Raw genomic sequence first — 15368 nt, 5'->3', positions numbered from 1 at the left:
ACATTACCGCCCCCTAACACCCCACATTACCACCCCACATTACCACCCCACAACACCCTACATTACCATTCCCTGTAGTCTCCCTGGCCCTGAATACCTCACAATCTACCCTGGTCTCCAAACACCTGCTCCCTGATAGCTTGCGTTGAGAGAGACAGCTACATGCACATACGCACATATGCACACATGCAAACACACACACACACACAAAACCAGAAAAAACACAAACAAGATTTTTATTCTTTCGTTTAGGATTTATAAACATATTCCAAAAACACATTATATAAAAACCATTAACTCTTTTCATACTTTATATCAAGTGGAAAAACACTGAGTGAGATAAATGATGAGCGGGCTTGGATCATAGAGATGGAGGCACATAGATCTCTCTATCTGCTGCATTTCTACGTCTGTAAGGCTGACCTGCCCTGTTCTGCTTGGTGACTGACTGACTTCTCTCACCTTGGTCATATGGAATAGTCTGGAACTGACTTGAAACATCTTTATCTTTTATATAGAAAACAAACATGAACAGACAGGGACATGTTTAGACCTGCCTTGTCTACTTGTTCATGCTAAAGCCCACAGAGATGCAGAGGTGGGTTAGCATTAGCTCTGTAGAGCTAGGACCATGTCCAGTCAACTGCAGCTGACAGAATATAGTCTTAGTGTTGCCAAGCTTCAGGGAAGAGTCTGTGTCGACTGCCTTTGAGGACCCAGACCCTCTCTCCCCTCAGCGTTGGAGAGACTGACTGACTGACTGACTGGTCTAAGGTATTGCTAGGAGACAAGGCACATGACGAGAGGACAGGTATGAGGTCAGGCCTGGGTCAAATAGTATTGAGCGTTTGATTGAGTCTGCCTGCAGTGCCAGATGAGCGGGGTTTGCACTTTTGGGACTATTCCATTGGTTTAATTGCTCCAGGCAAACACAATCAAGCACAGATAAGTATTTGAAAGGATTGTAGATAGTATTTGTCCCCAGGACTGACAGAGACCACCAAGAGAAACAGCCAACAATGCAGACAGACAGAATGTCATCCGCTCCATCGACTGTCAAATCACACGGTCACCTGCCAGTCGTAGGCTGTGTTCCTCATACATCCAAGCTATAAAACAGTTGATAGAAGTTATCGGCCTTTGCGTAGAGGCCAGACCATAAATACAGTATTGTATCTATTCCAGCGGGAGGCTGGTGGAGGTAAAAATCGGAGGACGGCCTCATTGTAATGCATGGAACTGAATAAAGAATGGTGTCAAACACGTTTCATACCAATCCTTATTCCATTCCATGCATTACAATGAGCCCGTCCTCCTATTTCTACCTCCACCAGCCACTCCTGATCTATCCTATCCTGTCCTACACCACCTCTAACAGCAGCAGAGCAGCCATCTTTGACATATAACATGCTTGTGTGTCTTTGGTTAGGCGTCACACCCAGAGCTGAGATGAACAGGACAGCAACAAGTTCAAACAGGAAACAATAATTTCATGGTACAAACACACCGTTAGACACGTCAGATCTGAAACTGGTCACTTTATAAAAACAGAAACATGTAGAGAGAAGAAATGTTTTTTGCAACGTCTTGCGAGAACCCTGCGATGGCCATGTTGAATAAATATGAGAACTGTCTGAAAAAGTGCCTGTTGAGGGGGCAGTCCAGCAGGAGGGAGGGGGGGGGTGGGAGGGGGAGGGCAGTCCAGCAGGAGGGAGGGGGGGAGGGCAGTCCAGCAGGAGGGGGAGGGGAGGAAGAGGGACAGGTACGGTGAGTGAGACAGAGGGTCAGAGGTGAAACAGTTCTGAGGGTGTGTGTGTGTGTGTGTATGTGTGTGTGTTGCGTACTGTAGTAGGCCATGTCGGTGACGGAGGGAGGAGTCCTCATATCCTAGGAGACAGTCTCCACCTCCCTCCCTCCCTCTGCCTCACCACTCCTTCTTCTTCTCGTCCATGGACACGCCCCCTGGGCCCAGCGCCACGATCAGCAGCAGCCCTCCAATCACAGACAGCGTCTGGAAGAAGTCGTACTTGAGGAAGTCGTGCATGGGCTTGTAGGCGGGGACGCTCCAAAAGGCGTTAAAGTAGACATTGATGGAGAACAGCCAGATGACCAATGTCAGCGCCGCCAGCTTGGTCTTGAAACCCACCGCCACCAAAACAATCAGACCCGTGCCCACCAGGTTCTGGAGGATCTACAGGGAGGGGAGGGGGGGTAGAGGGAGGGGGGCGTTTAGTTTAGTTGACTTTTTAAAAAACACACACAACTGTAGTCCTTTGTAGCTTGGTCATGTGATTGTCATGTCTTGATGTCTGTTTATGTCGACCCCCAGGAAGATAAGAGGTTACCTAGGTGACAGCTAATGATGATCCAAATAATTAATCAACAAATTCATTTCTACAAGACATAAAGTTATGTTAGCTACATTAGCTACATTAGCTACGTCAGCTACGTTAGCACTACTCACCGAGATGAAGTTGGTGTCGAAGTGCAGCAGGGTCATGAACATGAGAACCAGCAGGACTCTACCGCCCAGCTGCATGTACTGCTTAGGAGAGCTCTCTCCTATGGAGGGGACACCAGCGAACATGCTCTTCCCCTCGCCTCGAGACTCTGCTAGCAGCAGCAGCAGACCTCCACCTAGAGCTAGGTTCCTGGAGGGAGGGAGGGAGGGGAAAGCAGAGGGGGAGGGGAGGGGTGAGAAGACAGAGAGAGAGAGAGAGGGACAGATAGAGACGAGATGGAGATAGAGAGAGGGTTGGCTGTGGTGTGGTTTCTGCTTCAATTCAAAGAGATACGAACTTGGGCTTGTCTCATAAATTACTGTTCCAAAGACACAATCAAATAACTCACCTCATCAAGAACTTCACATCCCACAGAATGCTGTAGGCAACAGTCTGGAATGATAAACAGAACATTTATTTAGAGATTTTATCATCATGATTCATAACAGGTTTCTCCCCTTTTTGAACAGCGTGGCACTGTATTGCATTACCAAAACCCAACTCGCGTTTATTCATGTCAAAATGGCAAAAAATACCACTAAAACGTTGAATTCACTGAGGAACATCATAATGCTTTCGCTTTTAACAACGATGTTGTTGGCGATCAAAGATAGTTATTCTATCGTTACTAAATATATAGTTTAATTCGCCTTGTAATGTTTACATAGTGGCGCTGGCAAGTTCACAGTGTGATGCAGAAACACTCTTTCCATTGTTTGGGGAGAACGCTGGATAATGAAAGAAGTCTTTATGATTTATCTGTATTGAGCCTGTGGAGGACTAGGGTAGAAGGTGTACTGAGGGACCCTCCTGTAGAGCAGAAGGTGTATTGACCCACCTGTAGAGCGATGATTCCAAACAGGCCAAAGCAGGCGTACTGGACAAAGTTCCTACTGAGGATCAGGACACAGCCACCTGGTTGAGACACACCACCAATCAATCAATCAAGATCAAAACACTAAAACACACATTCAAACACTCAGAATCTTAAATGACAGTATGGATGTCCATCTCTCACCTAGCTGTCCCAGGAGGTTGAGCAGGCTAGGCTAGGCTAGCTGTCTCAGGAGGGTTAGTCTCTCACCTAGCTGTCCCAGGAGGTTGAGCAGGCTAGGCTAGGCTAGGCTAGCTGTCTCAGGAGGGTTAGTCTCTGACCTAGCCGTCCCAGGAGGTTGAGCAGGCTAGGCTAGGCTAGCTGTCTCAGGAGGGTTAGTCTCTCACCTAGCTGTCCCAGGAGGTTGAGCAGGACGAAGCAGGCAGCCAGGAAGTAGCCGCAGCTCCAGGTGGCGTCTATGTAGTCCCTCTGCTCGTTCCACTGGAACCACATCCGGATGCCGTCCTCCAGGAAGGTGCTGATCAGACACAGCCGCGCCACGTGAGGAAGGTACTGCTTCGTCACACGCAGGAACTACCGGAAACAGGAAGTGGATATGGTCAATGGAAGCGGAGAGATGGGTGGAGAGATCTCTCTCTCATAATGAGGCCACCTCTCTGATAGAGAGGTCAGAGAGAGGTCACTCTGGGTCTGTATCACAGCTGGAAGCCAGCGAGGAGGGCTACTATTTCTGGTGCTCAGCCTAAATACGGTGAGATCCGGCCAGTATGATAAACCAGGTTTTACTGCTTCTGTATCAAAGAGCTGGACATCAACCACCAGTTCCTAATAAAGTGTTTAGTGAGTGTATATACATGCATACTACTATCGCTGCTACCATATTTATCTTCCCACTCCACTGTTGTTGTTGTGTTTCTGCTGCTACCTCTACCTTATCTTATTGTTTCATTATTATTATTACTAATACCTCTACCTTATCTTATTGTTTCATTATTATTATTACTAATACCTCTACCTTATCTTAGCAAAAGGGCATGCGTGTGTCTGACCAACTACACTGGAGATGTTGCTGTGTTCTTTAGACGTCACATCAAGGTGCCCTGTAGCCTCCTCTGGCCTGCAGGCTAACAGACTCCTCAGACACACACTGCTTAATGTTTAACAACACCTCCATTACACTCTGCCTCTCCTGAACCAGCCAATGGGAGAGAGGCCCTTCAGAGAGCAGCAGTGATGTGTGTGGCCAATGCCCTCTCAGGTGGAGAGGCTTTAGAAAGGCCAGATGGACAAACACAGGTGTGAGATGGTGCAGGCATTCAGCCATGAATGATCTGGTCATATAGCTGACGTTGTTCCACACACACACACACACACAGAAGTGAGTGTGAGAGAGACTTCTAACTTCTGTAGTCGTTCTCTCTCTCACAGGGTCTGTGTACTGCTCCCCCCGCCCACCCCCATTAGGCTCCTCCCCCAGACAGCATCCACATCAGCAGAGCCAGAGCTGGCCAGCCAATCAGCACGCAGCTAGTCTCTGACTGTATGGAGAGCTAGAATGAATGGTCGTCTCCATGGGGACGAGTGAGTCATTGACGAGTGAGGTAGATAGGTTACAGCACAGTAATGCTTGCTGTCTGAAGAAGGCAGGATTTACAACCCTGCTGTATCAATAACTGTATCCAGGCAGCAGCTCTAGTTGATGGTGTGTCTGATAGCTAGGGTTAGGGTGCAGAAACTCTATGGTTCAGACCAGGTCTCGTCTGTAAAGACTCTTTATGCTAAGGCTGTTGTTTTGCTATTATTATTGTTCCCTCATGTTGTTATTATTAGGACATTGCTGCATATTGATACTGATACTGTCTGATTGTTATGTTGTTGAGGAGTTGCTCACCCTAAAGCATTTCATGGTATCCTGTATATTGTTTAAATGACCATTAAAATTTGATTTAATACAACACCACCTCATTACTGCCAGTCAGTATTAGATAGTCCTTGGTTCTATGTGTGTGTGTGTGTGTGTTTAATCAACATAAAGGCGCACAGAGTATGTATGCCTGTTCATTAAATAGTCCTTGGTTCTATTGTGGGAAGCAGAGATCATGTTAATATAACTCAAACTAAACCCCCAGAATGCACCTCTACAAACCAATGTTGAACTTGAAGGAGCATGTCTGTTCTATTCATTTAGATTCTACGGTCGTAACAATGGGAATGTGACAGTGAATCGAGGTTATCATAGATCTAGCTCCCTCCCTCCCTCGCTCAAGGCCAAAGTCAAGGCTGTCTAGGGACAGTCAGAGACCGACCTCCAGCCTCCAGCCTCCAGCCTCCAGCCTCCTCCTCTACCCCCTACAGCACCACCAGCCCCAGGGCTGACTAGCACCTCTACCCCCTACAGCACCACCAGCCCCAGGGCTGACTAGCACCTCTACCCCCTACAGCACCACCAGCCCCTGGGCTGACTAGCTCCTCTACCCCCTACAGCACCACCAGCCCCTGGGCTGACTAGCTCCTCTACCCCCTACAGCACCACCAGCCCCTGGGCTGACTAGCTCCTCTACCTGCTGCAGCTCGCTAGAGACCCCCAGGGCCACAGACCCCACAATTACAACTGTTATCATCACCACATCTGCTGACACACACACACACACACACAATTTCAACACTGAGCTTGTTCTGTTGGATGTATGGCCATTGTTCTGCCATGTACACACCATGCCTGTCAAGACAGGTTCATATCAGAGGTGAAATGCTGATGATGTGTGTGTGTGTGTGTGTGTATATGATGAAATCAATGTACTATGGAACAGCTGTACTAGGGGCTAAGATGGAGGCCAGGCAGAAGGCACACTGCATGTGTGGCACTGTCATAAAATCCCTGCTAGACAGACCGACTGTAATTGAGGTACACATTTGATATCATACGTGAAACATAAACTAGGTCATAGAGGACCACATGAGCACAGCCGTATCATATTTATGGGTTTATGACAATCTTCACAGCAACAGGTTATCAGAGGAGTCTTGGACACACTTCCTTTTGCACAACACAGTTCTCTTAGCATTAGCCTGTATTAGCGTTCTGTTAGCTACAATGTTTTCAGAAGCGCAACAATGTAGCAATCTCTACCTGAGAAACGTTCTATGATTACGTACTGTTGGGACGTACCAGAGCACTGTCACGGTGAGCAACTTATTTCTGACAGGCAGCAGCTACCGTTTCCGTTAACGGGGGTGGTGCGGACACGCAGATAAGACAAAAAACGGGAACTTCAAACCCACCGCAGCTGATAAGACAAACACCAACCAATGAACAAGTCAACATTTTCTAAAGCACGTTGTACTTTCGTTATGATAGTAAGAAAAAAGTGTCCGTCTGCCTCCCTCCCTCCCCGTTGGTTCAGTGATGTGTCTCGATCTCGTCGTGGCAGAATCGGGCCCGGGGTCTCACCTGGTCGGCCACATCCTCCGCGTTCCCCATCAGGTCGTTCTGGGCCATGTCTCACCGGGGGTCTGGCGCCGCCGCTGCCGCTGTAGGGCTCTCTAAATTGGATCAGTAACGGAGCTGTTACTGATGTTTTTTCCGGTGCCTGGCTGCTCCTCCTCGTCGAAGTATGGATGTGTAGTTGTTACCTCTGGACCATAATGCTTAGCGTCGGGCTGCACAGTGCCCCCTCCCGGCGCTGGCCGCAGTAGCATGCCACGTAGGCTGGTCTGTCCCAGAGGGAGACAGTTTGGCTTCGGTTTTACTCACTTAACCCCCCCCCCACACCGCCCCCTCAATAACGAGCATCTGCAGTGTTGATCCTTTCATAGTACTCAGCATGGCGAAGAATAGCCCTACACACACACACATACACACAAGTAGTAGAAATGGCTCCTGCTGTGTGAGGAATGGTCAGAGCAGAAAACAACAACAACAGCAACAGCCTATCATTACTAGTTGAGTGTCTCAGAGGGTGGAGATCAGAGCAGTAGACAGATCGATCAGCACCAGTTTATTACCCAGTCACAGTAGAGAGATGTTCCCACAAGGCTCATTGATACAATTATCTAATTGGTTGAACTCTAACATGCCTGATTGGCTGACTGTGATTAGCTCAGGCCAGACATTTAGCAGGCACTTTAATATGTGCGTGGAGTGCGTATGTGTGTTCGTCTTCCTGCTGTAGCTATGTGAGCTACAGAGCTAGTCCCCAGCAGCTGTCTGTGGTAACACACACACACACACACACACACTCTACAGAACAATACGCTGGAGACTCCAGTTTTACTGAGGCGGATGTGTGAAACGTTATCTGGGCTGACTCACTCAGTCCACACGCCCTACAGATAAAACCTCCATCAGTCTCTCTTCTTAGGGACCAGAGAGGAGGGGTAGAGGTCTCTCCATCAATCTCCTGTCTGAGGGACTAGAGAGGGGGGGGGGGCTACTGTGCCTCGAAGAGGTTACTGTGTGTCTACTTGAGGTTCCTCCACCTCCTCCATCCCCCTCTTCTTCTGCTCGACCACACCCTCCCCCATCACCATCTTCCCCTCCTCCACCTCCTCCACCTCCTCCACCTCCTCCACCTCCCCTTCCACTTCCCCCTCCTCCAGGGCTGCTGTGAATGTTGTCTGATTCAAACTACTACTACTAAATTGAGTAGAGGAGATGTTGACCTGCTCCAGCTCTTCCTGAGTGGGTGGAGTTATAGGATGAGTGTGGGTGTGGTCAGAGTAGCCTGGCCTATCACAGGGTTGGGTGTGGGTGTGTTCAGAGGAGCTAGGCCTATCATAGAGATGGGTGTGGGTGTGGTCAGAGGAGCCTGGCCTATCACAGGGCTGTGTGTGGGCGTGGTCAGAGGAGCTAGACCTATCACAGGGAATGGGTGTGGGTGTGGTCAGAGGAGCCTGGCCTATCACAGGGCTGGGTGTGGGTGTGGTCAGAGGAGCTAGGCCTATCACAGCAGTGTCTCTCAGCTCAGGAGACTCCTCCAGAGTCCTTGTCCTGCTGCAGGTCTGCTTGTCTGCTGTAGGTCTGGTCTGACTGCATGTCCCTCTGTCCTCCACAGCTGATCCCTTCATCCCTCTGTCCTCCACAGCTGATCCTTTCATCCCTCTGTCCTCCTCAGCTGATCCCTTCATCCCTCTGTCCTCCTCAGCTGATCCCTTCATCCCTCTGCCCTCCTCAGCTGATCTCTTCATCCCTCTGTCCTCCTCTGCTGATCCCTTCATCTTTCTGTCCTCCTCAGCTGATCTCTTCATCCCTCTGTCCTCCTCTGCTGATCCCTTCATCTTTCTGTCCTCCTCAGCTGATCTCTTCATCCCTCTGTCCTCCAGAGAGGAGAGCCCCTGACTCTTCAGGACTCTGTACTTCTGCATCAGACACACAACATGCTGATGTTTACATAACAATAACACACTTCATCCTATCGCTCTTTTTAGGACACTCAAAGATGAGGCAATAAAAGAAACAGAACAACAAGACAGAAATTAACACTTCATGGGAAGTACGTTGTTATTTTGTAAAATTACCAAGTCTACATTAGGTCTATGAAGGTATGTGTAGCTCTTCTATGTAGCTCTATGTAACTCTGTGTATCTCTACGTAGCTCTATGTATCTCTAGATATCTCTACGGATCTCTATTTAGCTCTATGTATCTCTATGTAGCATACACACCAGTAGGTTCTGGAAGTGGGCCAAAGACTTGCAGTGGGAGTGTCTGGCAGTGGACTCCAGGTGGAAGAACTTGTGACAGAGTCGACAAAGGAACCCTGCCACTGGTACCACGAACCAACAACCTGCAGGAGAGAAGATACATGGTTACATGACTGGCGGGGTTCCAACCCGGAAGCGTCTACCACAAGGCCAAGAGGACGTTCTCAAGGTCTCAGGCAGGGCTACCTCATCACCAGAGCGTGATTTCTAACCACCTCCGCTACAATTATATATTTGTCATTTCTTCTTCTGTGTTTGTTGTACTGAAGTCTATCTGGGTTCTACAGAAGCATGATTTAAATCAAATGTATCATTATTCACAAGAAGAGAGTAATAGCTCTCTATCAATCCTGTTGAGTGATAGAACTACTTCAGCTACTGCAACACTGGGTGGTGTGATGTGATAATAATAATAATAATCATCATCATCATAATCATAATAATACATTTATTTTGTATATGCTTTTCTCAGTACTCAAAGTCACAACATTCCATGGAGAGAACAAGAATAGATAGATAACTAAAAAGTAAAACAAAAGCACAATCAGTAATGTTACGGCCGCAGCCGACGCCCATCCATATATGTCTCTTGTTGTGCTGTCAAGCAGGCTGGGCTCTACAAGATTCCAAGGCTCCGCCAACTCCGTCGGTATCGCCAGCGCGGATTCGGATTGGATACGTCCCAACAAGCGCGCCTATCGGGACCCAGCGTGGGCCGTATAAAAGTGGGGCCAGCTTGTCAGTCAGGGGGGTTGTGTGTGTTTGAACAGTTCCCTTGCGAGACTTTGTAGAGACTTGTTAGAACGATTTCGGTTTGTGTTGTAATACTGTGCATAACGCACTCGACTATTATTTGTTATTGTTATAGAAAATTGGGCCAAGTTCAGTTTTGTTGTATTGATTTGCACCACACGTAGTGGATTCTTTTGTTTAGACACTCGAGGAGTAGAGGTGGCTGTATTTAAGTTTTGTCCGCTGCATTAGGCCAGTGAGGTTTTGTTTTGGTTTTGGTTTTGTTCAAATAATGAACGTTTAGATTTTGCTCGCCTTTTATGAGCTCTCTTTTGGTTATATTTGTTTGTTTGAGTTGAACAGCCCCTGCCGGCCCTTTTTCCTTTGTAGTAGCCACCGATTCTGTGTCACCCTTGTTACCTTTATAAAACTATCTAAGTTCCTTGTTAATAAAATAACTATAATTTACCAAATCCACCTGGTTTTATGTTGCTTCCCTTTCCCCTAGCAAGCCGGGTTGTAACAGTAAAAACAACAATAAAAATAGTTGAAGATTAAAAGCCAGTTTAAAAAGCTGGTTTTGAGGGATGGTTTGAAGAAGGAGAGTGTGATGTCATATTCACCATATTTGGTTTCTGGGTCATACTCTTCCTGTTCCTCCAGGTGGTCCAGAGACATCTCCCTCTGGGTCCGGCCCCCCTGCTGAGACCAGAGAACAACACATCAACCCTAACCCTAACCTTAAGCCTAACCCTCCCTGGTGAGACCAGAGAACAACACATCAACCCTAACCCTAAGCCTAACCCTAACCCTGGCAAAGGTAGTCCAACACTATTAGGATAGGTCTCAATAGACTGTTCACAGATGCCCATCTAACTATCAATGACTGGTTAACGATCTACTAAACCTCAACACAACCCTAAGCCTAGGTAGCATGTTGTAGCCTAGGTAGCATGTTGTAGCCTAGGTAGCATGTTTCATGCATTTCAACAGAGCAGCAGTTGATGTTTGGATGTTGACAGTATGAGCATCCTCCTCCTCCTCCTTCTCCTCCTCCTGCCTCACCTCCTCTTGTGCCTCCTCCTGCCTCACCTCCTTCTCCTCCTGCGCCTCCTCTGGCATCACCTCCTCCTGCCTCACCTCCTCCTCCTCCTTTTCCTCCTCCTGCGCTTCCTCCTGCCTCTCCTCCTCGTAGTTGTCCTCTCCCTCGAAGCATCCCACGGCGTCTACGGTGATCAGCTCCTCCAACACCTCTGGCTCTCCTTCCTCACGCAGCTGGGGGGGGAAAGGGTAGGGAGGAGGGAGGGAGAGAGAGAGGGAAGCAGGAGGGATAGAGAACAGGATATCAACCCTGTGGCTCTATACTGCCCTCTACTGGGCTGTGAGCTTCATGGACACTGAGGTGAAATAAACAGATAGAATACATCAACTTGGTCATATTTAGACTGACAAACACACTTCAACATTCAAATAGCGCCCTCTGCTGGCTAATATGCTCCAAAACAAACAAGAAAAAGAAAAAAACCTGAAGAATAATCACAAACACACGTTAAAGACGCGTCCTCACCACCTCCACCTTCTGCTTGTGGTCAGGTGACTTCATGTGCTCCACAAACTTGCGTGGCGTCCTGAAGTGGCGTTTACACACGGTGCAGAACGGACGAGACGACTGCTTACACAACTGAGGCACCCACACGCACACACCCACACGCACACGCACACGCACACACACGCACGCACACAGGTTAAGTGTTTCTAATGGAGAGCTCTGAATAGGTTGGATAGGTCTAATCAAGATCATGGAGATTCCGACAGGTGTGACATCATCGTGCCATCATCATCATTACCTTGTGCTCCTGGGTCCTGCGGTGCTGGATGAGGTCACCAGAGAAGTGTGATTGACAGGTGTCACACCAGCGCTGCACACCTGATTTCCTGTCTCTGAAACACAACAACACACCTGACTTCCTGTCTCTGAAACACATCTCTTTCTCTCTCTCTGTATCTATCTCTCTATGTATCTATGTATCTATCTATCTATCTATCTATCTATCTATCTATCTATCTATCTATCTACAGTTGAAGTCAGAAGTTTACACACACCATAGCCAAATACATTTAAACTCAGTTTTTCACAATTCCTGACATTTAATCCTAGTAAACATTCCCTGTCTTAGGTCAGTTAGGATCACTTTATTTTAAGAATGTGAAATGTCAGAATCTGTCTGTAAACAATTGTTGGAAAAATTACTTGTGTCAAATTACTTATGCCAAAACTATAGTTCATTAACATGAAGTCTGTGGAGTGGTTAAAAAATGTGTTTTAATGACTTCAACCTAAGTGTATGTAAACTTCCTACTTCAACTGTATCATATCTATCTATGTATCTCTCTCTCTCTCTCTCTCTCTCTCTCTCTCTCTCTCTCTCTCTCTCTCTCTCTCTCTCTCTCTCTCTCTCTCTCTCTATATATATATATATATATATATATATACCAACCTACCTACCTATCTCTCTCTCTATCTATGTATCTATCTACCAACCGACCTACCTACCTACCTCCCTACCTATCCCTCTATTTATCTATCTATCTATCTTTCTCTCTATCTATGTATCTATCTATCTATCTACGCATGCATCTCCTCATCCATCTATGAACCCATCCATCTATGAACCCAGCCATCCATCCATCCATCCATCCACCCACCCACCCTCCCTCCCTCCCTCCTACCCGCTGGAGTATGTGGCGTGTGCGTCCTCCTGGTTGCTAGGCAACAGGTTGACCAGACAGGTGTGGCTCAGGTGTTGGATCTGCGTCAGCCTCTGCTGGTGGCCCATGCTGGTCATGTGACTCTGGAAGCTCTGGACCCAGGAAGTAACCACCAATCACATCACTGCTGCGTGATTCTAGCTTCCTTCCAGCCCCTTATATGGTCATGTATAACCACATTTATTTCTTACAGTTTGCTTACATGTTTACCTGTTAGCTATCCTAGTGTATGTGTTGGTTAGCCTAACGTACCTGTTGATTGAGGCAGGTGATGCTGCAGATGTAGCAGTAGTGTTGGTCAGCAGGCCGGTCTGCCTCCCCCTCCTCCCCCTCGCCGCTGGTCCAGAAGGCCCGGCTACCGCTGCGCTGCAGGATGGTCACCTTCAGAGATGAGCCCAGAGTGTCCTCATTGAGACCTTCTGACCTTGAGCGACACCACAACAACACACCATCAGGTTCTGATCCACACAGGCTGTGGGAGAAGCACTGGTTAAAGCAGAGACATGGACAGGAAGGTGTTGGGTTCTGACCCATTCAGAGTCATATACAGACAGGGAGGTGTTAGGATCTGACCCTTTCAGTCATATACAGACAGACAGACAGACAGACAGACAGACAGACAGACAGACGGACAGGCAGACAGGCAGACAAACAGACAAACAGACAGACAGACAGGTGTTTGGTTCTGACCCATTGATCTTCTGTTTCTTCATCTCAGGTTCCTCCTCATCCTGCTGCTGTGCTGATGCAGCTTCCTGCTTCTCTGTGTTCTCTTCCTCTGTGGTGCTGAAGCTCAGATGCACACTTCCTGTCTGCTCACCCTGCCGCTTCCTCCCAGGAACTTCCTGAATCCATGTAGACACACACACACACACACACACACACACGCACACACACACACACACACACACACACACACAGTGTTAAATCAGTCAATAGTTCAAGCTATGAATCACATTTGGTGAATGGGAGAAAAATTTAAACAATTTCACATAATGATAATAAATGTCCTGTCTGAAGTAGGGAGAGATTTACCTTTTTCGTGGGGTGTGTGTGTGAGAGTTGGGGTCCTGTGTGTGTGGGGTGTGTGTGGGACCACTGGGGTCCTGTGGGGGTCCAGTAGGGAGTCTTGTTCAGTCCTGTTCTGACACCCAGGAGAGCTGGTCCCAGGAGAGACCGTCTCGCTACCCCGTCAGGCCCAGAGGGAGGAGGTGGCCGGGTGGCAGCAGGGGGGAGGTGGGGGCAGCAGGGATCAAGAAGAGGTCTGGGGGACATGAGAGAGAAGAAAACATAGGGGCTTTGATTTGATGTGTTGTAAAAAGTGTGTATGTGTGTGTTTGATGTGTTGTAAAAAGTGTGTGTGACCCTTACTCTAACCCTGCCCCTCACTCTAACCCTATCTAATTCTGATGTGATGAAGCAGCACCCCGGCAGAGTAACCTCTCATCTCCCTCTTACCGGGTCCCGTGGTGTGGAGGTGGTTGCGATGGCTGGACGGTCGGCTGCTGCTGCTGTTGTTGATGTTGTTGATGATGTTGTTGATGATGTTGTTGATGTTGTTGTTGTTGGAGCTGCATTTGCTGCTGTTGATGGTTGAACATCCTGCGTCGTGTCTACTTTCGCGAACCTGTCTGGTGAAATACGGTGGCACCACCAGAAAAGTGTGGTTCAGATGTTTAAATAGTTGAAGTTTGCAACCTTTTGTAAGATAGATAGTAGACAGTAGATTATATCATTCCATGCTCGCTAGAGGTGGCATGTGTTGCATGTTGCAGCATCGCGGCTGAAATATTATACATATCTATTCTTTGACTGTTCTACTTTCACAACTAGTCATCTTGTAGCAGAGACATACATTTATAATATTTATAACACTCCTCTGGTTTGTCTGCTGTCATTCGCTGCTTGCTCATCGTTGGCAGATTGTAAACAATCACTACTTCGCTGCATTTCGACCCCACAACTTGATGTCTGACATGATGCAATACAACAGCTCCCCCTGCTGGTAGGAAGATCTTAATGCAGTCACTCATTTATTGCAATGGTATACACTCACCGAGCATGAATGAATGTTTTTTTGGTACACTTTGGGCCCGTTAACACCAATCAATCATCCCTTGAATGCCACAGCCTATTTGAGTATTGTTGCTGACCATGGCCACAATTTACCCATCTTCTAATGGCTACTTTCAGCATGATAGTGCACTATGTCACAAAGCAAAAGTCATCTCAAACTGGTTTCATGAACATGACAATGAGTTCAGTGTTCTTCAGTGGCCTTCCCAGTCACCGGATCTGAATCCAATAGAACACCTTTGGGATGCGGTAGAATGGGAGATTCACGAGAGGAGAGGAGAGGAAAGAGAGGAGAGGAGAGGAGAGGAGGATACGAGAGGAGAGGAGAGGAGAGGAGGAGAGGAGAGGAGACAAGGAGAGGAGAGGAGAGGAGAGGAGAGGAGGATACGAGAGGAGAGGAGAGGAGAGGAGAGGAGGAGAGGAGAGGAGACAAGGAGAGGAGAGAAGAGGAGAGGAGACAAGGAGAGGAGACAAGGAGAGGAGAGGAGAAGAGGAGAGGAGAGGAGACAAGGAGAGGAGAGGAGAAGAGAGGAGAGGAGAGGAGATGAGAGAAGAGAAGACGACACTTGAGGGTTTAAAAAACAAACACCACTTCGCTCTGCAGAGAATTAGAAAGAAGTAACCACCAATTAGAAGAGCTCCGTCCAGGGCTGTCTCCTCCTCTCTCCGTTCACCGTGCAAGGCGGAGGGTACGGACAACATTTGTGAAGATGGGGAACCGGGGAATGGAGGGCCTGATCCCGCTGGTCAACC

At 47.9% G+C, this 15368-nt stretch overlaps 2 protein-coding genes across 3 annotated transcripts; both read right to left on the bottom strand.

The window, feature by feature from the left end:
- Positions 1-217: 217 nt before the first annotated feature.
- On the bottom strand, positions 218-6959 carry surf4l (surfeit 4, like). Of its 2 annotated transcripts, XM_083672731.1 has the most exons (6): positions 6788-6959; positions 3723-3909; positions 3340-3416; positions 2851-2894; positions 2465-2651; positions 218-2191 (listed from the first exon to the last, which is right to left on the bottom strand). In XM_083672731.1, exons 1-6 carry the CDS (start codon positions 6833-6835, stop codon positions 1925-1927), a joined length of 810 nt encoding a protein of 269 aa, XP_083528857.1. In that variant the 5' UTR covers positions 6836-6959; the 3' UTR covers positions 218-1924. The 2 variants fall into 2 exon arrangements, with proteins under 2 accessions (XP_083528857.1, XP_083528858.1); XM_083672732.1 differs by lacking the exons at positions 3723-3909; positions 6788-6959 and adding an exon at positions 3520-3536.
- An 826-nt stretch (positions 6960-7785) lies between these two features.
- ciz1b (cdkn1a interacting zinc finger protein 1b) lies at positions 7786-14440 on the bottom strand (the record flags this gene model as incomplete). The annotated part of the gene is made up of 11 exons (XM_083673316.1): positions 13998-14440; positions 13575-13803; positions 13230-13384; positions 12792-12963; positions 12501-12631; positions 11618-11711; positions 11338-11451; positions 10863-11045; positions 10394-10472; positions 9000-9121; positions 7786-8694 (listed from the first exon to the last, which is right to left on the bottom strand). The coding sequence occupies exons 1-11, from the start codon at positions 14138-14140 to the stop codon at positions 7786-7788; spliced, it is 2331 nt and encodes a 776-aa protein (XP_083529442.1). The 5' UTR covers positions 14141-14440.
- Between the last annotated feature and the right edge of the window lie 928 nt (positions 14441-15368).

Source organism: Argentina silus (genome assembly GCF_951799395.1).
Source record: "Argentina silus genome assembly, chromosome: 7".
Lineage (NCBI taxonomy): Eukaryota > Metazoa > Chordata > Actinopteri > Argentiniformes > Argentinidae > Argentina > Argentina silus.
Note: the sequence above shows the minus strand (reverse complement) of the source record. Positions and strands in the feature narration are given on the sequence as shown.